Source organism: Physeter macrocephalus, chromosome 14 (genome assembly GCF_002837175.3).
Source record: "Physeter macrocephalus isolate SW-GA chromosome 14, ASM283717v5, whole genome shotgun sequence".
In the NCBI taxonomy this organism is placed as follows: Eukaryota; Metazoa; Chordata; class Mammalia; order Artiodactyla; family Physeteridae; genus Physeter; species Physeter macrocephalus.
In genome coordinates this window covers 20,887,714-20,915,011 of record NC_041227.1, presented here as the reverse complement: position 1 = coordinate 20,915,011, position 27,298 = coordinate 20,887,714, and the positions used below count along the sequence as shown (strand labels likewise).

The 27,298-nt window shown below is 48.9% G+C and overlaps 1 protein-coding gene and 1 long non-coding RNA gene across 6 annotated transcripts in view; both read right to left on the bottom strand.

The window, feature by feature from the left end:
* Positions 1-2,143: 2,143 nt before the first annotated feature.
* GHRH (growth hormone releasing hormone) lies at positions 2,144-10,797 on the bottom strand. 2 transcript variants are annotated; one of them, XM_007104141.1, is made up of 5 exons: positions 10,645-10,797; positions 6,764-6,864; positions 6,423-6,527; positions 4,270-4,389; positions 2,144-2,282 (listed from the first exon to the last, which is right to left on the bottom strand). In XM_007104141.1, the coding sequence occupies exons 2-5, from the start codon at positions 6,841-6,843 to the stop codon at positions 2,267-2,269; spliced, it is 321 nt and encodes a 106-aa protein (XP_007104203.1). In that variant the 5' UTR covers positions 6,844-6,864; positions 10,645-10,797; the 3' UTR covers positions 2,144-2,266. The 2 variants fall into 2 exon arrangements, with proteins under 2 accessions (XP_007104203.1, XP_007104204.1); XM_007104142.1 differs by having other exon boundaries at positions 10,755-10,797.
* An 8,705-nt stretch (positions 10,798-19,502) lies between these two features.
* LOC102984735 (uncharacterized) overlaps positions 19,503-27,298 on the bottom strand; it is a 12,053-nt gene continuing 4,257 nt past the window's right edge. For 2 of the 4 annotated variants that reach the window (XR_003682864.2, XR_447520.4), the window contains exons 3-4: positions 25,478-25,753; positions 20,180-24,561 (exon numbers count right to left, since the gene is read on the bottom strand). This is a non-coding gene — a long non-coding RNA (uncharacterized lncRNA). Of the gene's footprint in view, positions 20,045-20,178; positions 24,562-25,477; positions 25,754-26,023; positions 26,182-27,298 lie in introns of those variants that run through there. The other 2 variants (XR_008619150.1, XR_447521.4) reach the window with 2 other exon arrangements.

Genomic DNA, 27,298 nt, shown 5'->3' with positions numbered 1-27,298 from the left:
GGGCCCAGCCGCTCCGCGGCATGTGGGATCTTCCCGGACCGGGGCACGAACCCGTGTCCCCTGCATCGGCAGGCGGACTCTCAACAACTGCGCCACCAGGGAAGCCCCTTGGCCTCCTTTCCTTCACCCACAGCCTCGCTGCGCTCTAGCCACACTGACCTGCTCCTCCTCCCTCCACGCTCTTGCCTCAGGGCCTTTGTGTTGGGTTTTCACTCTGCTTGGAATGTTCTCACCGACATATTCTCAAGGCCAACTCTTGAGGGACTTTACTGAAATGTCCCTCATCAGAGAGGCCTTCCCTAACCACCACACCGCATACATATTCACTAGAGATAAAATAATCCCCTCCAGCACTCCCATCCCCTTAATTTTTTTTCCCTTTGCAATCGCCACCCTCTTACATATTCTATACAGTAAGTCCCCTACATATGAACCTTCAAGCTGTGAGCTTTCAAAGATGCGAACATGCATTTGTATGTCCAGTCACGCAAGCTATTTCACGTGTCTGGCGTACATTGTCACGTGTGTGCATCCTCTATAAGTGGTGGTGCTTTTGTGTACTTTGCTGTGCAGTACTATATAGAGTACAGTAGTTCAGTATCTTTATTTCAAACGCAGGATGTCCGGAAGCAAGCGTAAAAGCAGCGGTGATTTAGCTGGTACGACTAAGAAGCGCCAGCCGTTGTACTGTACTACTGTGCTTTTCAAGGTACTGTACTGTAAAATTAAAAATGTTTTCTTGGGGCTTCCCTGGTGGCGCAGTGGTTGAGAGTCCGCTTGCCGATGCAGGGGACGCGGGTTCGTGCCTCGGTTTGGGAGGATCCCGCATGCCGCGGAGTGGCTGGGCCCGTGGGCCATGGCTGTGCTTTTCAAGGTACTGTACTGTAAAATTAAAAATGTTTTCTTGGGGCTTCCCTGGTGGCGCAGTGGTTGAGAGTCCGCTTGCCGATGCAGGGGACGCGGGTTCGTGCCTCGGTTTGGGAGGATCCCGCATGCCGCGGAGTGGCTGGGCCCGTGAGCCATGGCCGCTGGGCCTGTGCTTCCGGGGCCTGTGCTCCACAACGGGAGGGGCCACAACAGTGAGAGGCCCGCGTACGGCAAAAAAAAAAAAAAAAAAATTTTCTTTATTTTTTTGTGTTTGTTTGTTCTTTATGTATTATTTGTGTGAAAAGTATTATAAACCTATTACAGTACAGTACTCTATAGCCGATTGTGTTAGTTGGGTACCTAGCCTAACTTTGTTGGACATAAACGAACAAACTGGGCTTTCGAATGCGCTCTCAGAATGGAACTCTTTCGTATGCAGGGGACTTACTGTATTTACTTGTTTTTATTATTCTTTCCTTTTTTTTTTAACATCTTTATAGGAGTATAATTGCTTTACAATGTTGTGTTAGTTTCTGCTTTATAACAAAGTGAATCAGCTATACATATACATATATCCCCATATCCCCTCCCTCTTGCGTCTCTTTCCCACCCTCCCTATCCCACCCCTCTAGGTGGTCACAAAGCACCAAGCTGATCTCCCTGTGCTATGCGGCTGCTTCCCACTAGCTGTCTATTTTACATTTGGTAGTGTATATATGTCAATGCTACTCTCTCACTTCGTCCCATCTTACCCTTCCCCCTCCCTGTGTCCTAGAATATAAGCTCTATGAGGTCAGGGACTTTGTTTGCTCACAACCTTATTCCCAGTGCCTAGCACAGCACCTGGCACATAGTGGGAGCTCTAGAAATATTTGTTGAATGAATAAATGGTATTGCTCATAGATGAACAAGTCACCAGTGGATGAAGGATGACTTTCGCCCAGAGTAGACAAATATGGCTAAGAGCCCAGTTCTGGGCTGGACCCCGTAGGTTTGAATCCCAGCTTTCTCCTTGCCGGCGGTGACCGTGGCAATTCAATTCACCCTTCTGTGCCTCAGTGCCTCGTCTGTGAAATGAGAAGCATGCCCATACCTCCCATTAGGCTGTGTGAGGAGTGCATGAGATTCTACACGTGAAGCTGCCCGGCTGACACTGAGTGTTTGGTAAGTGTTAGCTTTTTTTTTTTTTTTTTTTAATATCTTGTAATACCACTTTGGGAAATGTAACTATGTAAAACATGAAAAAATTAGGTTGAAGATAAAAGAAAAATTGAAATGCAGACCAGTATGGGGGAATTTTATTGTATTTATAAAGGAAAAGGTAGGTCAGAAATTAAATAGGATTAACCAGATGCTGTTGTGTCTCAGCTGCAGGGAGCAGGAAATATACGCAGAATCTTCATCCTTGGGAATTCCTGTCGCAGAAAGAAAGATAAATCTCAGTCTGGGGGCACTGGAGTAAAGGCAAGACGGGACAGGGCACCTGGAATTAGGGTGATGGAGACTCCGGTGTTAAGACTGACTATCTGGGTCCCAAAAGGACCTCAGTCTTAGCCCCAGTTCTCCCAACCTACTCCCACTGAGATCCGGGGCAGTCACTTGCCTGTGAAGAAGCTGCTTCTAATCCCCAGACAGGGTTAGATTAGGTTATTCTTTCCAGCACACACATTCACCACACCCTTTACATCTCTTACCATTTATCACACACGAAATACTCCACTGTACAAGTACTTGATTAATTTCTGTCTGCCTCAGTGTGTTATGAATTCCATGTGAGCAGAGACCACGGCGGTCTCATCCACCGCTGTCCTCCCAGCCCAGAGCCTGGCCATCTCTGGATGATTTTTAAGGGATGGGAAGATGGATAAATCTGAACTTGTTACCTTATAGGACTGTTATGTGGACACAAAGTGTGGTGAGTGCAAAAGGATGCCATCTGCCAAATCATTCTTCTCTGCACTCTTAAGGTGTAAGAACTCATTCTGCTGTTATGTTTTCTCAGGCCCACTGTGATGTCCTGGTATTTGCAGCAGTTGAGCTGGAGGGGGAACAATGGCTGCAGCAGCCTCCAGGCCCCTTCCTGCTGCCCTATGACTTCGAGCTCTGTGAAGCCTCTGGCTTTTAACCTGCAGGAACAAAGCCTGCATTCTTAGGACTTGGCCCTCCTTAGGGCCACTCTGCCCCACTGGGGCCTCGTGGGAGCCATAAAGCAGGTGAATGATGACCTAATCCCAGCGTGAGAGGCACAGGGGAGGCATTATTCTTGGGGGCATTTTTAAAAAGAATTCTAGCCTTTGGGACCTTGGCGGTGATTGGAGCGAACCCACTCCCTTCACAGAGGAGGGCACTGGGAAGCTGTCTTGCTCTGTGTGGAGAGTTGGCTGCAGAACCAGACCTGGGCCTCAGGTGTCCATCCTGCCTCCCAGGCAGGTTCTTGCCCCTCCTGCACTCTTCCTGTCACCCTGCTGTTGCTTGCATCTCCCCAGGACTGTACTTGGTGAGATCTCTGAGCTCTTGGTGTTTAATTAGGCTGGGAAGAAGGTGAGGGGGCGCACGGAGAGCTCTGCTGGGAACTGAATTTGCTCAATGGTTTGGTCCAGAAGTGCCTGGCAGAGTCGTGCTGGGACACGTTTGTGCTCACAGTTCAAAGTCAGGCTCTAAAATATAGCAGAGTTTCTCCAAACAGTCGTGTCATTTTGGGGAAACTTTGTCTGGGAAGTGGAGTTCATGTGAAGCGCTCCAGGGAAGCAAGGAAGGTCTTGGGCCTGCCTAGTCCCTGACTTGGGGCCAGATGCTGCCCCTTCTTTGCCTCAGTTTTCCTCCTCTGTAAAATGGGAAAACTCATTCCTGATGTCCCCTGACTCCTACTGGGATTGTGAGGGTCAGGGAGAGGGGAACTGACTGTCACTTCCATCTCCCCCTCTCACGAGCGCTGCTCACACTTGTCCACCCGAGGGTGTTGGGAGGGGCTGGTCTTCCTTTGGCTTTACAGTTTTATGAACTTGGCAAGGGAACCAGGGCACGCCTCCTACTACATCAGCATCAGAGTCCCCTGGGACCCTTGTTAAGATGATTTAGATTCCTGGATCCTATCCCAGAACTGTTGAGTAACATTTCTGGACACAAGACACTGAGCCTGGCCTCTGGCTACACACTGAAGATACAGCAGTGGACAAGACCAGTCTCTGTCGCACATTTTCTCCCCTTCTTCTGGCTCTTGATGTGTGGAAGGAGGGACCCCATTCCCAGTTTGCTTGGTAGAGCCCCACACCTTTGGAGGTGAGGAGTTTCTTTCCTTTTCCTGCCCACCCTCTGGGAAAGAAACCTCTGAGGTCCCTAAACACACACACATGCACACATGCACATGCACGCATACACACACACATATACACATATTCCCACCTGTGCTCCTGCAGCAGGGTCACCAGGATGTTCTCCAGTGCCATATGCTTTTGGTCTGCCCACACGCTGTCCACCTGACGGCCAAGCCGTACCTTTGCTCCTTGCTCCTGGTGTCTCTCTCTATTCGATTAGAAAAAGAGAAACAACTGAGGTTGCTACTTGAATAGGACGCAGAGAGGCCTGTGAAAGGCCAGGGCAAGGTTAGCAGAGCAGGGTTCGTCCCTCTGCCTATTCCAATATCTGGCATAGACTCTTGTACCCAACTGAATTAGACTCAGCAGCATTTAAGAAGACAGTACCTAAAGGAGTGAAGACAATAGACCATGAAACACATATCTTCCTATAGACAACTTATTAATTACAAAGGAGAAAATGTAAACTTTACAGAGGAGAAACCTGGCAGACATCATGCTAACCAAGTGATCAAAGTTACCATCACCAATGGGACAAATTGACATCATGTGCCTCCCGATAGATGCACTGAGAAGGACGCAACATCACTTCTGTTGCATAACATGAATGTAACCATGAGAAAGCACCAGGCAAGTCCAATACGAGGGACATTCTATAAAGAACTGGCCTTTACTAATCAAAAATGTCAATGTCACAAAAGACTGAAGAACTGGTCCAGATTAAAAGAAAATAAAGAGACATGACAACTATGATGCCACCTGTGATGCTGGATTGGGTCCTGGATGCGGAAGATCAATAATTGTTATAAAGGACATTTGGGGACAACTGGTGAAATTTGAATATGGACTCTAAGTGATAATTATACTGTGCTTCTGTAAGAGAGTGTCCTTTGATTAGATACTAGGAGACACACAAGTACTTAAGGATAAAGGGTCATGATGACTGCAATCCACTCTCAAATGGCTCAGCAAAATAATAATAATAATAATAATAATACGTACCTGGGTTTGTGTGTGTATGTCTAGATATAGATACAAAGTAAGCAAATATAATAAAAATATTAGGAATTGTTGACTACAGGGAAGGGAATGTGAAAGCCCTTTGTACTATTGCTGCAACTTCTCTGTAAGTTTGGAATTTTTTCAAAAATAAAAACTAAAAAGTGGGACTTCCCCGGTGGCGCAGTGGTTAAGAATCCGCCTGCCAATGCAGGGGACACGGGTTCGAGCCCTGGTCCGGGAAGATCCCACATGCCGCAGAGCAACTAAGCCCGTGCGCCACAGCTACTGAGCCTGCGCTCTAGAGCCCGCGAGCCACAACTACTGAAGCCCGCGCGCCTCGAGCCCGTGCTCTGCAACAAGAGAAGCCACCGCAATGAGAAGCCCGCGCACGGCAACGAAGAGTAGCCCCCACTCGTCACAACTAGAGGAAGCCCATGCGCAGCAACGAAGACCCAACGCAGCCAAAAATAAATTAATTAATAAATGTAAAAAAAAACTAAAAAGTGTTCAGGCTGTAGAGTCAGGCTGTTTGAATGCTAACTCTGCCACTCTTTGGTGTGTGTCCTTTAGAAGCTATTAATGTAGCTTCTGTACGATGGGGGTAAGAGGACCTGCTTTGTAGAGTTGTTGGAAAGAGCACATAAGAAACTAAGAATAGGGACTTCCCTGGTGGTCCAGTGGTTAAGACTTCGTGCTCCTAATACAGGGGGCCCTGAGTTCGATCCCTGGTCAGGGAACTAGATCCCGCATGCTGCAACTAAAAGATTCCCACATGCCGCAACTGAGAGTTTTCGTGCCACAGCTAAAGATCTCGTGTGCTGCAACGGATACCCGGCACAGCCAAATAAATAAATAAATACTAAAAAAAAAAAAAAAAAAAAAAGAAGAAGAAAAGAAACTAAGAATAATGGCTAACACTACCAAGGGCTTACTCTGTGCCCAGCACTGTGCTGGGTATATGTAAATGTCCCAGGGCAAAGTCTTTGTTGCTGTCAGAGTCACAGTCAAGTGGTGACTACCACTGGTGTCACTGTTGGAGCCCATCACAGGGACAAGCACATAGTGGGTGCTCAGTGATCATTTATTAGTTAAGTGTAAGCTGAGGTTTGACACTGGAGCCCTTCTGCCATGGCGAGTCCAGAAATGACAGGTGCTGCGCAAGGGGAGAGACCAAACTTGGTCCCTCCAAAGCACGATGCGCTTGGGGTGCGGGAAGAAGTCACGAGAACGTCAGCTCACCCCTGCTGCCTGCTCATGATGTCCTGGAGAAGCTTGCGGGCAGACAGCTGGCCCAGCACCTTCCGGTACCTTTCGGTGAAGATGGCGTCTGCGTACCTTGGCATCCTAGTGGAAGGAGTCAGAGGTCAAAAGGCAGGGTGGGAGGCCCAGGGGGGCTGTGCTCATGGGGTCTCTATAAGGTCCTTCTGTGGCCTGTCCCCAGAGAGAGCTGGAACCTGGGCTGAGTGACCTCTCTGGGGCTCAGAGTCTGCCTCCCTCCCAGAGATGAGCAGTGGAGGCTCTGGCAGGGCTGGCTTTGGAGTAGCAGGAATCCAGCAGGCCCTGTTGTCAGGACTGCTTACCTGAGGGGCTGGGAGGGCGGGGAGCCGTGGGAGCCGCTGCTGAGGGTGAGGGTCACGAGGAAGAACACCCAGAGCAGCATCCTTCACCCCTGTGCTGGCACCTGGGAAGTGACAGACAGGAAGAAAAGGTCAGGTGAAGCCATAGCCACTGGGATGCCCTTTGCTGGGTGGGCCCAGCCCTGGGCTTGGCTCTATGCAAGTTTGGTCCTTGTCTTTTGGAAGCTGTCGGGTAGGAAAAAGAACCCAGACACACCTGGGTTCAAGTTCTGCCTCTGCCAGTCACAAGCTCTGACCTCATTTTCTCCATCTGTAAAATGGGCATGATAAGGCTACTCTGCTGACCTCAGAGGGTTGAACATAAAATGAATGATAATGGTGAAACTGCCCCTCCTTGTAAGGCCTTATACATGGGATTCAGGCCTCAGCAAGGAATAGGGGAGGAGCAAGAACCTTCCCCTAGTCACCCACCAGCCCAGTGTGGCACTGACGGTATTGAACAGGGCCAACAGCTCAGGCTCTGAGTCAGACAAATCTGAGTTCACATCTGGGCTCTGCCATCACTAGCTGTGTATCCCAGGACTAGTGGCTTCTCCTTTCTGGACCTCAGTTTCTCTATCCATAAAATGGAGTCAAAAACTACACCTACTGCATAGGGTCCTTGTGAGCATGAGGTGAGATGAGGCACCTGAAGTGAGCGCTTGGCACGTGGGCAATTCTCCACACACCTCTGCTCCGATGACCTAATGCTCAGGGAGCAGGCTGTCCTGATTTTGTGAGGAGTTGGAAGAAAGGGAGAAAGGCTCTACATCTTGCTCCAGATGCTTAGATTTTGCCCTGGAAGAGACCAGGGAGCCTGGGGAGCCCGTGAGGCAGAATCATCTCACAGATCACGTAATTATCCTTCATTGGGGCCTGCTGACACGGTGCTCGGCAATTAGGGGAACAGTCTACAGGGAGAGAGCTGCCTCGGCTGGGGTGGTGCCACTGCTGCCAGACCACGGTGTGGAAACGGCTGGCCTCGGAGTGACTCAGCCATCTCAGAGTTGGGTCTTCTCATCTCCCAGGGGCACCCCCTCTCAGCAGGATGTGCACTCCATGGGGATACAGACCCCTCCAGAGCCTCAGCCAGCCCCTGAGAGGGCAGGACCCCTCATGTTCCGCCATCTCCCCGCATCGTTCCATTTCCAGCTGGTCCTGCTGAGGAGGGATTTCCGGCAGGCAGGGCCAGCCCTGAGGGAATCCACTTCCTTTCCTGGGCTCACTTGCCCTCTCAGGGCATCACCCCTCTTCTCCCAGACACTGGGGTCTCGACTAACCCAGGGATGCCCTAAGACTCCAGGAAGCACCCCGGGGACTGTTCAATGCTGCCCGAGACCCCTGCACCTCCAGAGCTGGAGGGAGCAGCCATCCAGGCCTCAATCATCAGCCCCTCTTTGACGTGCACCCCTGCATCCTCCCCGCCCAAAGACAATGCTCCAGTTTCAGCTCAAACACTTGCTGCCGGTGAGTGACAGGGAGCTCACTAACTCTAAGCCAGTCTGTCCTATTTCCAGGCAGCTCTTCCTGTTAGGAAGTTTTTCTCGTTGCACCAAGTCCAAGTCCCCTTATCCTGCAAATACTTGTTAAGCGTTTACTATTCTGGTAAGGATTGGGGCTAGAGAAAAGATGAGACCGTGGTGTCGGCCCCACGGGCTGCCCCTTTGACATCCACCTGCCGTGCCTCCCAGACCTTCTGCGCCTTCATCAACACGACAAGCCCTTTAGATGCGTTTTGCATCTGACTTAGAACTCGGCCCCCCAGACCAAGGATCTTCAGTCTTCTGTCCTCATCACACACTCTCACACCTGGACCCCCTTTCCCGACCTGGTCCACAGCTGGAGTTTCCTAAGTAAGGAGATCTTTGGAGGCAAAGGGGTCTCCTTGACATGACCACTGCTCTTCTGTCTCCCAGCTGCATCCTGGGCTTTCTCGCCTTCTTTCCTGCTGATCTTGTAATGACCTGAGCACATCCAGGCCCCCAGTCACCTCACTCACCTCTCAGAAGCCCGTAACACCTCACCTCCTCCAGAGCGAAGCCCTAACCCCTGTTTTTGGCCTAAGCTCCACCTCAGCCTCCCCACCGGCTGCCCCTTCTCCCAGGGCTGGCACAAGTGATTCCCAGCCCCTGGGCCCACCCGGCCCGCACAGCCCACCCTCACACTCGCCCTCGGGAGCAGGTATCACGACCTCCAATTTTACAGCCAAGGAAATGAGCCCAGAGAGGAGAAGGGCCTTTTTCCATGGTCCTCCATCAAATTAGTTTCGGAGTGGGCACTTCAGAACGGGCCTCCTTATCCGCACGGCGGCCTCTCAGGAACAAGCCCTTATTCACAAGACTCCCTATTCATGGGGTGCTTCAGAATTCATTACCTGCACATGGGAAACGGTTCTGAGAAGACTGAAAGCTTTTGCTCTTTGTTACTGGGTCTCTGGGGAAGAAACAAGGGGGACAAACAGGAACACCTGCTTGGTTGGCGTGTCCCTGTGCACATCCGATGGTTTTAGGGAGTTGAAAATAACCTGATATTGGCAGACTTTGCGGGGGCAAGTCATAGTAAATCCAGTAACCCGTGGTCATGCAGAAGGAGGCTGGGCAACCTCATAATCTGGTCAACCAAGAGTCACAAGATTTGCCATTAACCGCTGGCCCCAGGGATGGGTCAAGCCACCACTGTAACCTCTGGGGTATGAGAACCTAATGCATGGGGTGGCAAAATCCCATTGGACAAAGAGGGAAAACAACAAGAATTATCCAGTTTCTGGTATGATGAGAATAGAGGTTGTGTCACTAGGACTGAAATAGCTGTTGGCAGACATCTTCCACCTGGCCAGTCTAAGGAGCTAGAATTCACTGAATTAAATCGAGCATGAGTCCGAGAGTACCACTGACACCTCCCTGATGGCTCTGAAGGCATTTTAGGGTTTATCATCTATCATTATGAGTGTCAGTTAGCTCTCCGCAGTGTTTACAAACTAATTCTGCGATTAGATATGTTTGAGGTCGTCTGGATTCAGGATAAATGGGCATTTGATTTACATCAGTTGGCACTTTTTGCCAGACTTCATGCCAGGAATGCTACAGGAATTCTGCAGATGAACCTTCAGCTAACAGCAGAGGTCAGGTCTCAAGTGCCAAACTAGCAAGGCCATTTTTGAGCTCCTGGAAAAAAATCTTTTACCTTTCTTAAATATTCTGCTGTGTAATTTAAGAACCCCAAAGCATTGGCATCCTGATTCCGTTTATAAACTGTTTCACCGATAGTGTTCCAAGTCAAAGGAGATCTAAGTTTTTCATGAGGAAACATCTTGAATGGTCATTCAAAAGAGTGACACCCCACCTCCTTCCAGAAAAGGTTTGAGATGGTTTATGGTAAAAGATACAAATACTTCAGGACCATTAAAGCCCGGGTCCAGAGACGAGCGTGGGGGGTAATGGAGTGCTCCAAGGGCAGATAAGTGTGTCTAAAACCTAGAGTAAGGAGCGCGGCTGCAATTGAGCAAGAAAGCAGAACGTTATCAATTTCCAGGCAATTATGCTGAATCGGTTCTGAGCGATCGGTGTGCGGTATTGATTTGCACAGCCACTTGGTTCCTTTCTGGTCCATGGCAGAATCCCGTGCTTGACAGGAGAATCTAGCCAGGTGATGTCTTGCCCCAGAAGCCCACCTGCACACCCTCAAAGGAGCACTGAGACCTCATCTGCCCCAGACAGACACCTGGCACGTGTCTGCTGCCACCTCTCCAGGGATTGAGGTCCACGCATTCGAGATAACATCAAAATGGCACCCACCGTCAAAAGCATATTCCAGAGCCCCTAACGAGGGGCCTAAAATGTACTCACCAGTCCACGGGCAAAGAGGATGGCAGTGGCCTCTTGGACGTGGTGTCTCTGAGTCGGTCTCAACTTTCTCACCCCCATCCAGCCCAGCCCCCAGGGCCGCCCCCTCTCACCTCCGAGGTGGTGGGTCTCACTCTGCTCTGAGACGCTACTCCAGCTCCACGGGCCCCGCGCTCGGCGTTTGCTCCAGCGGCTGCGTGGCGCTCCCATCATTTATACCTTCATTTTCCCGAGCGTTGTCAGCGTCAGAGAATCAATTACTCACAAGTCCACCAAAGGTTCATTTTTAGCATCACACTGACAAACCCTAATAGGGGAAAGAGGTTTTGCCCCTTGCAAATTAAGGCTCGTAATGAGCTTTGCCTTTAACTTTGAGAGGACAGACAGAGCAGAAAGTTATCATATTATTCCAAGAGGAATAGAGAGTCTAATACTACTCCTCTAATAATTGGAGTACTCCTTACAGCGGAACACCAGGGTTCATTTACTCTCTGAGATAAATGAGCCTTTTTAAATGTTCATATAATCTTGTTTCGTCCGTGTGCAACTTTATTTCACTTCGGGGCAGTCAACTTTACAGGCTAAGTGTTTTGTGTTTTTCTCCCCTTAGTGAGGAGAGTTGTTTGCGATTTCCCTTATCCAATTATCAAGCTTTTCCTCTATTTGACTTAACCCGCTGTGGTCACAGACTGGTGTAGGCAGCTAGCCCGGGGGGCGTCCGTAGTCGTGTGTCGGAGCAGACAAACGTCGATAGTTGCCTCAGAGGTGTGTGAAGTGAGAGGCAAGAGATGGAAATCTTGGGAGAGCGGTGTTTCCAGATTTCTCTAGCCTATAGCTAAGGAATCTTCAAGAATGGCATGAAAGTGTGCGAGGCAGAAGCTCTGGTTTCCCATACGGCTGTTGTCGAGGAGTGGAAATAGCCCTAAGGTAAGAGTCCAGACACCTGCTGTCCCTCCTGTGCCTGTCCATCACGACCTCGGTGACCCTCAGCAAGCGACTTCTACCCTCCAAGCCTCAGCTTCTATACCATCAATTCCCACCTGCACCCCCAGCGAAACAGCAGAGAACAGAGGCTTTCAAACTTTTTTTTTTTTTTTTTTTTTCGGTACACGGGCCTCTCACTGTTGTGGCCTCTCCCTTTGCGGAGCACAGGCTCCGGACGCGCAAGCTCAGCGGCCATGGCTCACGGGCCCAGCCGCTCCGCGGCATGTGGGATCTTCCTGGACCGGGGCACGAACCCGTGTCCCCTGCATCGGCAGGCGGACTCTCAACAACTGCGCCACCAGGGAAGCTCCCTCAAACTTTTAAAAGAGTTTGAAACATGGATTTTCTTCGGAAATCTTCTATGAAAGTGCAGTATATAAAACAGATTTTTTTAAACGGGGCTGCTGGTTGAAGAATGGAGACTGGAGACTGTCTTTGCCTGCCCCTGGGACAACTCTACGGTTCACATTTAGAACCGGTAATGTCTGAAGGAATCTCCTAGCAGTGACATTTGTGATCCTGTTTCTTAGCTTGCACTGAGCCATGTTCTTGGCAAACATGGGTTGTTCCCCAGAGAAGCAGGGACTGAGTGGCATGTCGCCCTGAAGGCCTGGACACAAAGTGGTCAGGTCAGGCCAGATCCCCAGGGACTAAGAGTAGGCTGACAGGTCACAGCAACAGGTGGCAGATGGAGGAGTTGGGAGCCCCCAGGGCAATGGGCTCTCGTACAATCAGGAGGTGTGGGGTTATCTCAGCCAACACAAGGTGGGGACCACAGAGAGCTGGGCGCCCAGAACGGACACAAGGCCAGGGGAGAGATATAGGACACACAGAATTGGCTGAAGAAACCATGGGACTCAGAATTCAACCCCAGCTGAAGCTCTGTGCCAGGGATTGAGCTAAAAACTTCATGCTTGATCTCAGTTTCCTAATCTGTAAAGTGGGAGTGAGGCTCATGAGGCTGTTGGGTGAGGATTAAATGTGACAGCGGATAAGGTACAGGCCTGGAATAGAGTAAGTCTCATAAATTAGCTCTTACCACTGCTATCATTGTTGTTGTTATAAATGAGGAAACAGGCACAAAGAGGCTGCCCACTTTCCCACAGTCACACAGCTGGGCAGTGGTAGAGCCAGGACTCAAAGATTTCTGACTTGCAAATTCAGTGCTCCACAACAAGCTAATGTTCCATGGTCCATCAATTCTTATTTTCCTACTGTTTTTTGTTTTTTTTTTTTTAAAGAACTTTAATAGTTTTATTGAAGTACAATTCACACATCATAAAAGTCATCTGTTTGAAATCTACGGTTCAATGAGTTTTCATAAGTTTATCCAGTTGTTCCACCATCACCTCAGGCAGGTAGACCTAGAGAGGGACACACTAAGTGTTTACTTGCTCTGAGCCTCAGTTACCACATCTGTACAATGGGCACCATAATACCTGCCTCCCCAGGTTGTTGTGAGGATCAGAAATATGCTTGTAAAGTGTCTGGTACACTTGGCCAGTGTCAGCTGTTACTGTAGTTCTTTTTTTATTATTATTATTTTAATTTTTATTTTACTTATTTATTTTTTTACTGTAGTTCTTATGATCAGAGCTGAGCTCTGAAAGCCGGGCAGGGAGAGCTGGGAGCCATCCTGGGTGATGAGCTTAACTTGCTGTAAATTCTTAAACCCATCAAGGAAGAGGATGGAGGGAGGAAGCCTGGACGAGTCTTGAGACTGAGAGCCCAGCCCCCTCCACCAGTTCCGTCCTCATCCTCATCCTCCAAGAGGGGTGGGAACAGCTCGCTCACCACCCGGCTCTCTTCCCAGGACGGGTTTTCATCCAGCGTTAATTAGCGAGATTGGGCCTGTGTGTAAGGGTTGGGGGCTTGAGCTGTGGAAAGAAAGCGCCCCAGAGAAAGGCTGACTTTAAAAAGGCTCCAAAAGGCTGGGGCAGTGAGGCTCCGCCAAGAGACAAGCCGTGCATTTGTGTTGCAAATTTGCAGTGTGCTGGAGCCAGCCATTCAAAGCGGGTGATGCTGAAGGCAAGGGGCTTGGGGGTGGGGAGGACAGAGGAAGTCGACAAAGGGGGCCTGTCCGAGGGCCTCAGACCCTGCTTTGTAAAAGCTGCTTTCATTGCCCTCCCTGGATGATGGCAGCGTTCCCAGCCCGAGGCCACCGTGCAGGGACGGAACGCCTGGACCCCAGACTCCCAGATTCCCTTGACACCCCCTGCCCCCCACTCTGTGCCTTCTGGGACTGTTTTTATGGAGTCAGCGGCAGCAGGTGGCACAGGAGTGCTATGTCAGAGTGAGGGGCTAGTGGGTGGCCTTGCTGGGTGGCCTCAGGCAAAGTGATGTGACTTCCCTGAGCCTCATTTTCCTCTTCTGTGAAACAGGGCCAGTGGGGTCCTTTCTCATACTTCACGTCCTACCCAAGCAGAAGGGCCTGTGATTGGAGGGTGATCCAATCACTGTTAGAGGTTCATCTCTTTCTGGAAAAGTCTGCATTTGGGAAGGTCATTAGAAGAGTTCTTTTTTTTTTTTTTTTTTTTGCGGTACGCGGGCCTCTCACTGTTGTGGCCTCTCCCGTTGCGGAGCACAGGCTCCGGATGCGCAGGCTCAGCGGCCGTGGCTCACGGGCCCAGCCGCTCCGCGGCACGTGGGATCCTCCCGGACCGGGGCACGAACCCGTGTCCCCTCCTGCATCAGCAGGCGGACTCTCAACCACTGCGCCACCAGGGAAGCCCAGAAGAGTTCTTTTTAAGAGGTAGAGGTAAAGTCGATTATACTTAGCAAATCAGTTAAGTGACTCTGGGTTGCTCAGAAATGTTACTCGCATGAGTATTTTAAACAGTCACCTTGCTTGGAATCTTTGGGCCTGCCCCAAGTCAGTTATTATGGCTGTTAGGTTGATTTTCTGGGTTGGTAGACACAGCGCAGGTGCCAGGCATGAGGCACAGGAAGGCTGTTCCCAGCTGATCCTTTAGGCAAGCTCTCCTTGGTGAAGATCTACGTGACCACCCTTCAAAGCACCCTTTGGATCCCACCTCTCCAAGAAGCATTCCCTTCTGGTCTTGCCTTGTGATTCATAGATTTTATATGTGGTAAAGCAACTCCTTCTCTGAGACTCTTGGGATGTCTGGGACCAGATCTGATTCATATCTGAACACCCCAAAGCTTTTAATTTCTTCCAGCTTTATTGAGATACAATTGACATATATAAAACTTTCTGATCAAGGTGCCATCCCTAGACCAGTGGTATCAGCAGCTTGTTAGAAATGCAGAATCTTAGGCTCCACCCTAGACGACTGAATCAGAGGCCAAATTCCCTTTTGTTCCAGGATTCTAAAGGCATCCGGCACCTAAGATGGTCTCGGAACGCCCTGGGGTTCTCCAGCCAGGGAGGAGGGCCGTGGCCGCAGGCAGCCAGGAGATGTCGCTCTTCCCCAGTCTTTGGCCGTGTCGGGCTTTGCGGAGAAAGCCAGAGGCCCCAAAGCCAGGGCTTTGTCCGTTTTGAAAGCCTGGGATCATCGAGGGGTCCAGGTCAATTACATCCACCAGGGCATCCTCTCCTCAGCCACCCACGCTCCCCATCTTTCTCTGCCCAGTTCCTGCCCTGGGTTCTCACCTGTGTTTCCAGTTAGGAGAGGCTGTGTGATCCCCAAGCCCAGCCCCTGCCCCAGGATCCCCAGGAGGAAGCCCAAAGGAGAAAACTCAGCCCTTGGAGCCTCCCTAGGGCCTGGCTCATCAGGCAAGAACATGGCCCAGATGAGGATGAAGACATATTTTGGGAGGCCCCTTCTCACTTGGAGTCTGAGTTGTTGCATCTCAGTGACAGCAGGACTTGCAGACACAGAGAGAGAAAGGCGAGTGTCTATAGGAAAAACCCAAGGCCCGCCGGGCACTCTAGTTTCCAGTTTCCCATCTGAAATCGGTGCCCAGTGCCAGGGGCGGGGTTATGGCTTCACTTCCCCTCTGCGGTTACAGTGCAGTTAAGGGAGCCCCATTAGCCGTGGATGCAGCAAACCTGGCCAAAGAGCCCTTACTCCAGACTGGAAGCAGAATTGCTGGGGTTTCCCTCTGGGGCCAAAGCTCCCCATCTGGCCATATCTTCCTGGCTTTCCCTCACCCTGCATCATTTTTTCTCTGAACATCCAGGCTACAGAGAAGAATGAAGATCAGTTTCCATGCTCAGCATCACCCTTGGAGCTGGAATTCTCCTCTAACCTGGGAATCCATCCCTAATGGGTGGTGGAGACCTGGCTTCCTAACTCCTGTCATTCCAGCCTCTGGGTCAGCCCCACTCACCACCACCCAGTCGTTTACAGGAATCTAGTTGTCCTGGGTCACAGCAGCGTAGAAGTATCATCTCTTGATGCTTACTATGTGCTAGCCATGTAACATACATGACTTCAATAACCTTAAGGGTTAGGAGCATAAAGTGATCTCATTTTATGGTGGAAGAAGCCATTTGGCTTGGAGCCATTGGGTAACTTGTCCAACCTCACACAGACAGTAAATGGGGAAGCCAGGCCTAGAAGCGTCACCCGTCTCCCTCCAGACAAGCCTTACTGCCCTCGCTCCAGCAGTGCTACCCGCTACCCCAGCCTCAGCATTTTTTTGGGGCCCATGCTGTGTGGCCTGTGGGAATCTTAGTTCCCCAACCAGGGATCGAACACGGGTCCTCGGCAGTGAAAGTGCAGAGTCCTAACCACCGGATTCCAGGGAATTCCCCAGACTCAGCATCTGAAGGCTGATTTCTGCCAGCTCCTGGTGACAGATATCAGATTTCCCTTTGGGCAGTATCAGTAGGCTCTCTGTGGACCCTGTGAGGTGGAATGATAAGTGTGATAAGTGAGGATTTCCTAGGGCTGATGCCAGGGAAGTTGTGATGGGAGATGGCCCTGTACTTTTCACATGACACTCATCATGGTGACAGTGACATTTCTGATTAATATCAGAACTTGGGTGATTTCAGCAGTGAACCTGGAACCAAAAGTCCTGGGCTCACATCGACCCGATTCACACGTCCTTTAGGTTAGAGATGGTCTCAGGCACACACAGGCTTTCCAGAATACTAATCAATGATGAAAATTCATCATTAGTTTATTTACATATTTCATCATTCATTTCAGGCTCTCATCTTTCCTTTGATAATTCATCCATCAGACATCATTGTAGTAAAACCTTGCCGGGAGCTAAGCATTATGTTTAAGATCCAGGAGCCAAGAAATAGTAAGATACAATTTAAATTAATTAATATTTATCAAGTGCCTGCTGGGTGCCATTCACTGTGTTGGGGGCTCCAGGCATATTCTGTGGACTTGCTTTGGTGGAGATTTCATTCTAGCTGGGAAGGCAGGCAGGCAGCAGACAGATAATTACATACAGTTTCATACACGCGGTCTACCGTAGAGGTGTGTGCCTAGTGCTATAGGAGCAGAGTGGGTGGGGAATTCACTCTGCTGGGGAGCAGGAGAGGCTTTGCAGAGGAGATGACACTTAGGCTAGGCCTTGAAGAGATGGGAAACATTAATACAGCATGAACAGAGGCCTGGAAGCATGATCCAGGCAAGCAGTTTGCTGTGGCTAGAGTGAGTATGCTAAGCTTTTGTGTGCATCGGGTCTAGACCCCCCACGATGCAGTTGTCTGGGGTAGGGCCCAGGGTTCTGCATTTTTCACCAAGGCCCCAGATGATTATGGTGCACATGTGAGAGATGGCAGTCCGAGAAACCCAGGCCTAGTGCTTCCTCTGCAGGGAATGCAGAGGACGATTCTGGAACAAGTGGAGGCCAAGCTGTGCAGGGTGTCAAATACCTTGCTAAGGAATTTGGGCCTTTTCACTTCTCAGCGGAGAGAGCCCAAGGGAGGCCTTCAAGCCCAAGACTGATGGTTTTGGAAGGAGAGTTTTGCCAGCAGCCTGGATGGGGGACTGAAAGCAGAGAGGCCCCAGGGAAGGAGCCCGGGTAGGAAGCTTTTACAGATGGTCAGGCCTGCGGGCCTGAGGGCCTGAGCCAAGGCCCACCGAGGAGGCCCACCTGAGGTAGATTTGAGAGGGCTCTCTGGAAGATGGGACCACGGGCCTGAGGTAGACGGGATGAGGGAGGTGGAGGAGGGGGAGGGGCTGGGGGCCTTGAGGGGTGATCGGATGCTTTGGGGGGCAGATTGGGAGGAAGAGCAATGAGTTCCAATTTACAAATGTTGAGTTTTTCCGGACTCAAGGCGCCTCCAGGAGGAAGTGGGTAACAGGCTCTTGGATCTAGTCTGGAGCTCCATCTGGGCTGGGGGTGCGGGGAGCCGGCACAGAGGAGGCAGTGGGGGTGGTGGGAGGAGCCGTAAAGAGACAAGGGGGGTTCCTGGAGAGAAGACACATTTTCAGGGCAGGTGGAGGCAGAATTGGAAAAAGTGGAGGAAAAGAACAAATTAGAAAAGTAGGCTCTTTGTTGTCAATGTATTATCACCACTTTGCAGACTGGAAAACTAGAACTAAGACAGACACTTAAATGCCTTGTCCTTGGTCCCTGTGCTCCATCAGGGTGGGGCTGGGATTTGAATCGAAGCCTCTTTGGCTCCAGCACCTATATATTCTCTCCTCTGCTGCGACCCCAGGAGGCAAATCCCATCCCCAGATATGAAATAAACAGATTCATAGATTGGGGGAGGGGCAGATGCAGCACAAAACAAACTTGCGAGAGAAAGGCAGTGGAGAACAGTGTATTAAGGGAGTGTGTTTTTCTTGACCTCTCCCCACAAGAGTATTTTGAAGCAAATCCCAGACTTCATATCATGTCATCCATAAATATTTCAGTCTGCATCTCAACAAGATAAGGGTTCTTTCCTTAACAGCGTCACAATACCATTCTCACACTTAAAGAAAAATCTAACGGTAATTCCTATTAAGTGAACCTATTGAGGGCAATTTGACAAGACCTCAGAATGTGCTTATCCTGAGCCAGTATTGTCACAAAGCCACGATAAGGAATTCAAATTTTCCCAAGATAATTACAGTGAGGGCTGAACAGGGGATTGGAAATGCAGGAGATTTGAGAAGCTTTGGGGGCCTTGGAAAGGAAATGTTATAAAGGAAAAGAACAACAAAAAAAAAAGTCTGGAAAGGTTTGCAGAGTACAAAGGAAAAGAATCTTCTTCCTGACTTCCTTTTCCTCACCCAAGGGCCTGTAGTTACAAATGTGAAATAGGAACCAGGTCTAAAGTTAAACCAAACGGATAAAAATAACACAACAAGTAGCTGTTAAATGTAACAAGACAGATTCATTGGCCAGTTTCCCACCAAGCCTCTTCAGACCGCTCACTTCTTAGATAAGGACTGTCTTGCTGCTGCTGTGAGAACGTTAGCTTCCTGGGAGGTCATGTATATTGTTTATTACCTGCTGCATTAACTGGACTCTGCCTTTCCACTGAGCTTCAGGACACCTGGTTTATAGGCCCAGCTCCTCTACAAACTTGCTCTGCAACCTTGGCCAAGTTACTTCACCTCTCTGAGCTGATCTGCATCATGAGAGTGTTAGACCCCAGGATCTCAAAATTGCCTTTCAAGTTCTTGATTCTGTGATTCAGTGAACACCTAACACCTAAAGGCATCCCCTGGACTTTAGAAAGTGTTACCAGGGTTTGGTTCCATGTTACCTCATGTCTGCAAAATGCTTGGCTAACCTAGATGAAGGATGCCATGGAGACACCACACTTTTATCATACAGGTTCATGCTCCAGAATCACCTGGGGTTGCACTTGGCTGAGCCCCTGGAGGAAATCCAAAAGGCAGCTCTATATGAGCTCTCAGGAAACCAGCGGTGGATGGAGACCAGATGGAAACTGCACAGAGCCATCCACAGATGGAGTTGGTTGCCTGAGGCCCAGGAAGCAAATTGTAGAAATAAGTTTAAATGACAGACCAGTGGGTTTTTTTATGGCAGGTAAAGGGGTTGATGGATGGCAACCAGGGATTTGGGGCTGAGATGGAGCTAAAGGGAAGGGGCCAGTGAGAAGCTGTCAGCTCACATTGCCATATGTTGCTGGGATTCTGGACCTTGGCCTGGGGAGCTGCATTCGAGCAGAATCTTAAGACCTGGGGTCGGAGGGGAGCCAGAGGAAGATACATGAGAACGTGAGCCGGAAAGGGTAAGGGAGAAACAAAACAGACCTCATCCTGGGCCAGAATAGCAGCCGTTTCTAGAAACCCTACCCCCGACCCACCTCCTTGCCATTCTGCTGGGAAGGAGAGGATGTGTAGCGCTCAGCTCCAGCTGCCCTGATTTCTTTCCTTTGGTTCCTCCAGTGTGCTCTGCTCTTGCCCATGAAGACCTTCTGCCGGAGCTGTGTCCTCTGCCTGGAAGGCAACTCTCCTCCTCTGGTCAACTTTCACTTAGACCTCAGCTCCAACCTGCCGCCTCCAGGAAGCCCTCCTTGACCTCCCTATATAAGACAAACCACTCTGTCTTTAGGTCCTTACACCACTACATACTTAAAAAAAAAATAGCACTCTTCACTGTTTATAATTCGTCATGTATTTATGTGAGCCTTTAAAAAATTTTTTTGAATATTTATTCACTTATTTATAATGAAATTATGGTCTAAATATTTACAACATATAGGAAAACAGAGGATACGTTTATACAAAGCTAGCCTGCAAAGTATTCAACGGTGCAAAAATGACAGTTCAGTATCTCAAACTACTCCTGTTTCAGCAGACCAGCTCCTTCACTTCCACACAACAATATTTGACACAAAAAAGTTCTTTTGGCAAAATCTGTAATGCTAAGAGAAAGGACAAGTTGCAATTTCAGAATGTGATCCTTTTTTAACTTTCTAATTTTGAAATAATTTCAAGCTTTCAGAAAAATAAGAATGATACAAAGAACTCCCTCCCGTATACTTTTTGGCCCAGATTCAACAATTAACATTTTGTCACATTTGCTGTATCACTTTCTGTGTGTGTGTGTTAAATATAATCATACATGTAGAGATAATATATTGATTGTTATTTTTTTCTGAGCTTCTTGAGAATAAGTTGCAGACATCTTGCCCCTTTACCCTTAAATACTTAAGTATTATTTCCTAAGTACAAAATCGTTCACTTATGTAACCACAGCACAATTAAACCATCTGATTCTCTGAATAATGTCTGTTTCCTTTTACTTAAATGTAGGCTCCATGAGGGCGGGGGCCACTCTTGCCAACCGCCCATGTGTGCAGCACCCAGCAGAGTGTCTGGCACAACACGGGTGCTCTAAAAATATTTGTTGAATGTACAAGAAATCCTGAATTTGAAGGACTTGTCACAAATATTGCATCCTGCCCCAGCCATGAACTTTTTCACTTGGGATGCTGTGTGCGTTGGATGGGGTTGAGTGTTTGGATTTGTCTGCTTGCCTCCATTTCTGTGGGGAATCAGAATTCCACTGCGGTAAATTATAGTGCCTGAAGATTTGGCTTCTGTCATTTTCAAATCCTCTCCCACCAGCTCTGGCCCTTGCTCAGCCACAGTCTTGACTGGCAGACGTCTTTCCTCTGGCCCAGTGGCACCTGTTGGCCATAACACCCAGTTAATTGGCCCCATGAGAGAGTTCTGGCAAAGACAGCTGGAATGCTGGCCAATCTTCCCAAGCAATTGCTCGTATGAGGTGCTGGCTTCGGCTTCGGAAACTGCCCTCTAAGCCCTTGGCCCACCAGGTGCTTTGGGCTACCTTACAACCCACGTGGGTCCTCTGTCAGGATGTTGTAACTACTTAGTTAATAGAGGAGCTGATAGAAGGGCTGGATGTGCTTTACCCCTAAATACTTAAGCAGTATCTATTTCAGGGTGAGCGGGAGGTGGAGCCCACAGCTCATGGAATCTTGAGTTGGAGAGGCCTTTAGAGATCATTAGGATGGTGGTCCCCAAACGTCGGTTTCCATAGCTCCCGGGAACTTGTTAGAAATGCCCCAGCCCAGACCTATTGAATCTGACTCTCCGGGGATGGGTGGAGCAATCTGTGTTTTAAGCGGCCTTCCAGATGATTTGGCTACATGCTCAGGTTTGCAACCCGCTGCTCTAGGCTGACCCCACCAGTTTTCAAGGGGGGACCTCAAGCTCCAGGAAGGTCACCTTGACGCCTCCTCTCATGCAGGTACCTTCTCTGCTCACTGCTGCATATCTGCAGCTGGCTGGTGGTTTTTTTTTTTTTTTTTTTTTTAATGTTTTCAGAATCATAAATAAGCTTACCACTGGCTATTACATTACCATGGCAACCTGGCAGCTGGCTAGAAAGAAGCAGGTAGCACAGCTGCCTTGGGGTCTCAGCAGCACTAAAGTAATTGTGGATGTTTTTCTGTCGGCCTCTGCCTGGCCTCTTTGTTTTTCTCCTCACTTCCTCCTCCTTTCTTCTCCGTTTGGCCCTTATTCCTCCCTCATCTCATTAGGAGCAACATGTGCCCTAATTGTTTTAGATTTTCCAAGGGCTGCCAAATCTAACCTCTCCTTTGAAGCTAACAATAATACCACCAATGGGCCCATGTGAGCCTGGCTATTTGACTGCTTTTTTATCCCCATCAAAATGTTGTATTAAAATGTCCTTGAATTTATGTTTTGATAAGGTACACGCACGGAGTGCAAAATTCTAAAGGTACAAAATGGCACACATTAAGAGTAAGTTGGACTTCCCTGGTGGTCCAGTGGTTAAGACTCTGTGCTTCCAATGCAGGGGCCACGGGTTCGATCCCTGGTCAGGGAACTAAGAACCCACATGTGGCGCAACCAAAAAAAAAAAAAAGGAAAAAATAAAGTAAGTCACCCCATGACTCCCTGGGGTCCAGGTCTTAGCGATCCTTCTCCAGCATTTAGAGTTGCCTCATGCTTTTAATAGCTGCATATTCCAGGGTGTAGATGTACCACCACTTCTTTAAGTGGTCCCCTGTTGATGGATATTTGGGTTACTTCCAGTCTTTTGCTATTTTCATCCCCATTTTACAGCTGGGAAAGCCGTGATTCAGAGAGGGAAGTGGTTTCTGGAAACTCCCAAAGCAATTGTGGGCCTCTGTAGGCATTGCTTAGCTACAGAATCTAAGAAAAAAGGAAGAGTTGACTGACTCCTGAATTGCAGACAAGAAAGAGCCATCCAGAGACCTGATGTCTTTTCTTGCCCTGCTAATGTCTTAGCTAGTTCAGTTAAATTCTGCTAACATTGCCTGATGCCTGGTATGTAATTAAATGATTGTGGAAGTGTTTCACATCTGTCTTCCCTGCTAGATGATAATCTTTGTTAGGGCAAAGATCATGTTTCCTTCCCTACTGCATCCCTAGCAAGTACTATACTCCTGGCAAGCACTGGGTGTACCACAGGTGCTCAATTAATACTTGTTGAATGAATGAATGAATGTGCCAGGATTGTACGTGGTTAAGACAATGGGCTGAGAGGCCTGGGTTTGAATCCTGACTAATTAGTTGTGTAATCCAAGACCCATCACTCAGCTTCTCTGTGCCTGAGTTTCCTCAGCTGTGAAATGGGAACACGCCCTCAGTGTTGTTGGATCAAGCGAGTGAATGCTGTCAACTATCCATCACAGAGATCTGTACACAGTGAGGGCTCAGCCATTTCTCTCAGCTGCTTCCAGGGTCACGTATGGCAGGGAAATTCTGATGGGGGAACCAAACGATCTTTTAGGACGAGGTTAATTTGAGCTGGGCCCCGAGGGAGGACTAAGATGCCAGTTCATGTGGCTGGGGCCAGATCTCTTTACTGAGTCCGTGCAACTGTCAAATGGAGATGACGACACCCAGTTTCTGGCTCCCTCTGGGAAGATGGTCCCACCTAAAGTCCCCCAGGAGGAAGACAGCACGCAATTAAAAGGCACCATCATTATTCAGCTGGAAAAGCACCTTCACAGGACAAGTAAACTGAACCCCACCAAATATAATTCGCTTGTGCTCTGTGTTAACTGAATATTTAGCGTGGATTTAACCCAGGGAGCCAACTATGCTGTTGGTTTGAGTCAAGTTTAATGAGGCACTTCATAAACGTGGAGGTAATTAATACCATCCAGATGCTGGTTGTGTGTGAAGCTTTTGCTGCTTCCATGGCTGAAGCAGGGAGATGAAGTTCTGGACTCTTTCCTCAGGGGGATTTGGAAGCATGAGCTCCGGCCTGGGCCTTTGCTTCAGTTGTTACCTCCTCCTATAGATTGAATGTCACCTACTCTGGGAAGCCTTCCATGATTGCCAAAGGCAGAGTCTGATGCTTCTCCCGGGTTCTTATGTCATTCTGCACACACTTCCTTTGTAGAACTCAAAATATCCTACTGTGTTAGTGTCTATGTCTGTGTCTCCCACCACAGCCCAAGATCTTGTCTCCAGTGTTTCCCTGACATACAGTTGGCACTTAATGGATGTCTGCTGGATAAAGCTTTTCAGATTTCAAAACTGTGGGAAACCTTGGGTCTCAAGAACAAGTTATAGCATTTGGATTTTCCTGGGAAGGGCAAACCCTCTGTGGTGTTGACGTGTAATCTACCTTCTGGTGGAAATTCTGTTTGATGACCTCTCTAATGAGCCCAGCACTGAAATGTGAACCGCCCCTCCTTTGTAGCAGACCTGCTCCTGGAAGATCCTACAGCACAGGAATAGGACCTGGGTACCATGGGTTTTTAGACACCCAAGTGTGGAATCCAGTCCTTAGTTCACACCTTGTAGAAAGCAAGAGGACAGGCCTTGAACTATCAAAGTTGGTTATCTGCTAGAAGGCTCCTGGAGGCCCAGAAAAAGAGTCCAGAATATGGTGAGCCTCCACTGTTGTTTGGGCTCTGCTGGTTCTGAGATGAATGTATTGCTGGCCTTTCTGGCACGTAGAAGATGTCCTCACCATTTGGAGGAAAGCGGCCCCTCGTTTTGGTCCTGCATTCTGGATTCATCAGGATGTACCATGCTCAGCATTCCTGGTTTCTCCCTGGAGCTGAACCTAAGGGCAGAGAAGGAGTTGATGGAACACTGCAGAACTGGGCTCAGGCAGGAACCCCACCCAAGGCCAGGTGTGGCCAAGATCCCTGCTCTGAACAAGGTCCTGGACTCAGAACTCACCACAGTCTCTGGCTGACCCTTGCAGCTGGCATTGCTACCTGGGGCGGGGGCTTCTGATGGGTCGTGGTTAAAGTTCAGCATCTTTGCTCCAGCAGGGACTGAGGAGAGGGTGTGTGCATCCCATCCGTCTGCCTCTTCCTACCTCTTGGGATTCCCACAAATGGGGGTTCAGATTTTGGGCAGCCCAAGTGACAAATACCAGCTTTCCCCCTATTCTGTGAATTCCATGTTGTCTTCTAGTACTCTTCAGAAAGGCTCCATCTCCGGGTCCCAGTTAGTCACTCAACAAACATTCATTTGAGCCTACATGTACCAGGCAGTGTGCTAGGTGCTAAGAGGCAGGAGTGAACAAAGGAAATCGAGTTTACATTCTAGAGGGGGAGAAACTGATGATAAATAGGCAAATAAGACAATTACAGATTGTGATAACGTTATAAAAGAAACAGGCAGGAAGCTGTGATAGAAAGTAAGGAAGGTCTACTTAGAAAGAGAATTTCTGTAATCTATACCCCAAAACTTAGTGGCTTAAAATACCCATTTATTTAGATTTATTTAGATTTTGTGGGTCAGGTATTTGGGAAAGACTGGGCTGGTAGGTTCATCTCTGCTCCATGTGGTATCAGCTGAGGTGTCTGGGGCTGGGGAGTCCACTTCCAAGATGGTTTCTTTTTTGCCCACAACTTTGTAGTGAAAAATTTCAAACATACAAAAAAAGTTGAAAGAATTACACAGCACATGCTATACCTACCACCTAGATTCTATACTTAACATTCTACCATCTTTGCTTTATCACACACCTGTCCATCTTTCCACCTCTCCAAGATGGCTTCTTCACTCCCGGGTCTGGTATCTGATGCTCCTCTGATTCCCTTCCTCCCCTCGTGGCTTGGGCTCCTCCCAGCTCAGTGGTCTCAGGCTGGTCGCACTTCTTACATGGTGACTGACTTCCAGGACAGTTAAGTGCCACGCCTGAAACGGACGCAACATCTCTTCCACTGTACGCTATGGGTCCAAGCAGTCATGCATGGGGCAGAAGAGCCCCTGTGGGATGGGCAATACTGCTGGAGCCATTTCTAGAAAAAAAAACAATTAGCTAGGAAGGGCGATCACGGAAGCCCTTTCTGAAAAGTAGTATTTGGGCCGAGCCCTGCGGGATGAGAATGAGCCTGTCTTGTAAAGAGCTGGGAGAAGAGAGCATTCTAGGCAAAGACACCAACAAAGGCAAAGGCTAGGAGGTGAAAAAGCAAGTCTTGTGCCTCTACTCTCCTTTGCCCATATCCAAATCCAGCCCATCATCTGGGACCCACATCAAGCCACCTCCCTCATGAAGCCTTCCCAGATACCTCATTCTCTGCTGATGCTTCCCTTCATCCTAGAGCACTCATGCCTGGAGTGCTCATCTGGCTTGAACAGCTTAGTTGGGTAGTGCAGTGGTTATGCATGCAGTCTCTGTGGGGACTTGGGGAAGTTGCTTAACTTCTCCAGCCCTAGGTTTCTTAATCTGTAGATGGGAATAATACCTGCCTTACAGGTTTGCTGGGGGGGAGAATATTGATATACGCAAAGTGCTGCACACCTGGTGAATACTCAATAGATGGCAGCTATAATTAATCATTTCACACTGGTTCACCCCGTCGTGTTAATCTAGTTTAGAAAATTTTCTCAGAGCAGACACCATGCCTTCTTCAACTTTTTCTCTTTCATCGTGCATGCAGTGTGCCTCGCATAGATATTATGGATAGGAACAAGCACGCCACAGAGCTCTCCACCATGCTGGGGTGCTAATGAAGCCATGCAGGGCACAGAGATGAGTAAGACTCAGCTGGATCCCTCCGGAAGCTTCCAGAAAGTAAGAAAGTAGCTGTGCTTGCAGCAGCCATGCTGGGGATCGTTCACATTTGGATACAGATAGTAACAGGTTTCAAAGTACCTGCACATCTGTATTAGTTTGCTACGGCTGCCATGACGCAGGACCACAAACTGGGTGGCTTAAATAACAGATAATTATTTCCCCACAGTTCTGGAGGCTAGGAATCAGAAATCAAGGCTGAGGACTGTGGGGAGGAATCTGTTCCATGTCTCCCGTAGCTTCCAGTGCTTTGCTGGCAATTTTTGGCATTCCCTGGCTTGTAAAAGCATCACCCTGATCTCTGCTTTCATTTTCACATGCCATTCTCCCTTATGTGTGCATCGTGTCCAAATTTCCCTGTTTAATAAAGACACCAGTCATATTGGATTAGGGCCCATCCTAATAACCTCATTTTCATTTGACTACCTCTGCAAAGACCCTGTCTCCATATATGATCACATTCTGAGGTAGTGGGGTTAGTTCTCCAACAAATCTTTTTTGGGGGACACAGTTCAACATATAAGACATCTCTGTCTCCTATGACTCTCCTCATCCACACCCCACAGTGAGCCCCTCCAGGACAAGTACCAAGTCTTGTCCTAAATATCTGTATCTTTCCCTCCTTCTTTCTCTCTCTCCCTCCCACCCTTTCTTCCTTCCTTGCTTCCTTTCTTTCTTTCTCTCTCTCTTCCTTTCTTTTTTCGTTCTTTCCTTCCTTCCTTCTCTTTTTTTTTTTTTTTTTTGCGGTACGCGGGCCTCTCACTGTTGT

Excerpts from the sequence above, each read along its gene's own strand:
- GHRH (XM_007104141.1), bottom strand. The coding sequence starts at position 6,843 with ATGCTGCTCTGGGTGTTCTTCCTCGTGACCCTCACCCTCAGCAGCGGC. Across the intron at positions 6,528-6,763 it reads CCGCCCTCCCAGCCCCTCAG|GATGCCAAGGTACGCAGACG; the intron begins GTAAGCAGTCCT and ends TCCTTCCACTAG. Across the intron at positions 4,390-6,422 it reads ATCATGAGCAGGCAGCAGGG|AGAGAGACACCAGGAGCAAG; the intron begins GTGAGCTGACGT and ends CTAATCGAATAG.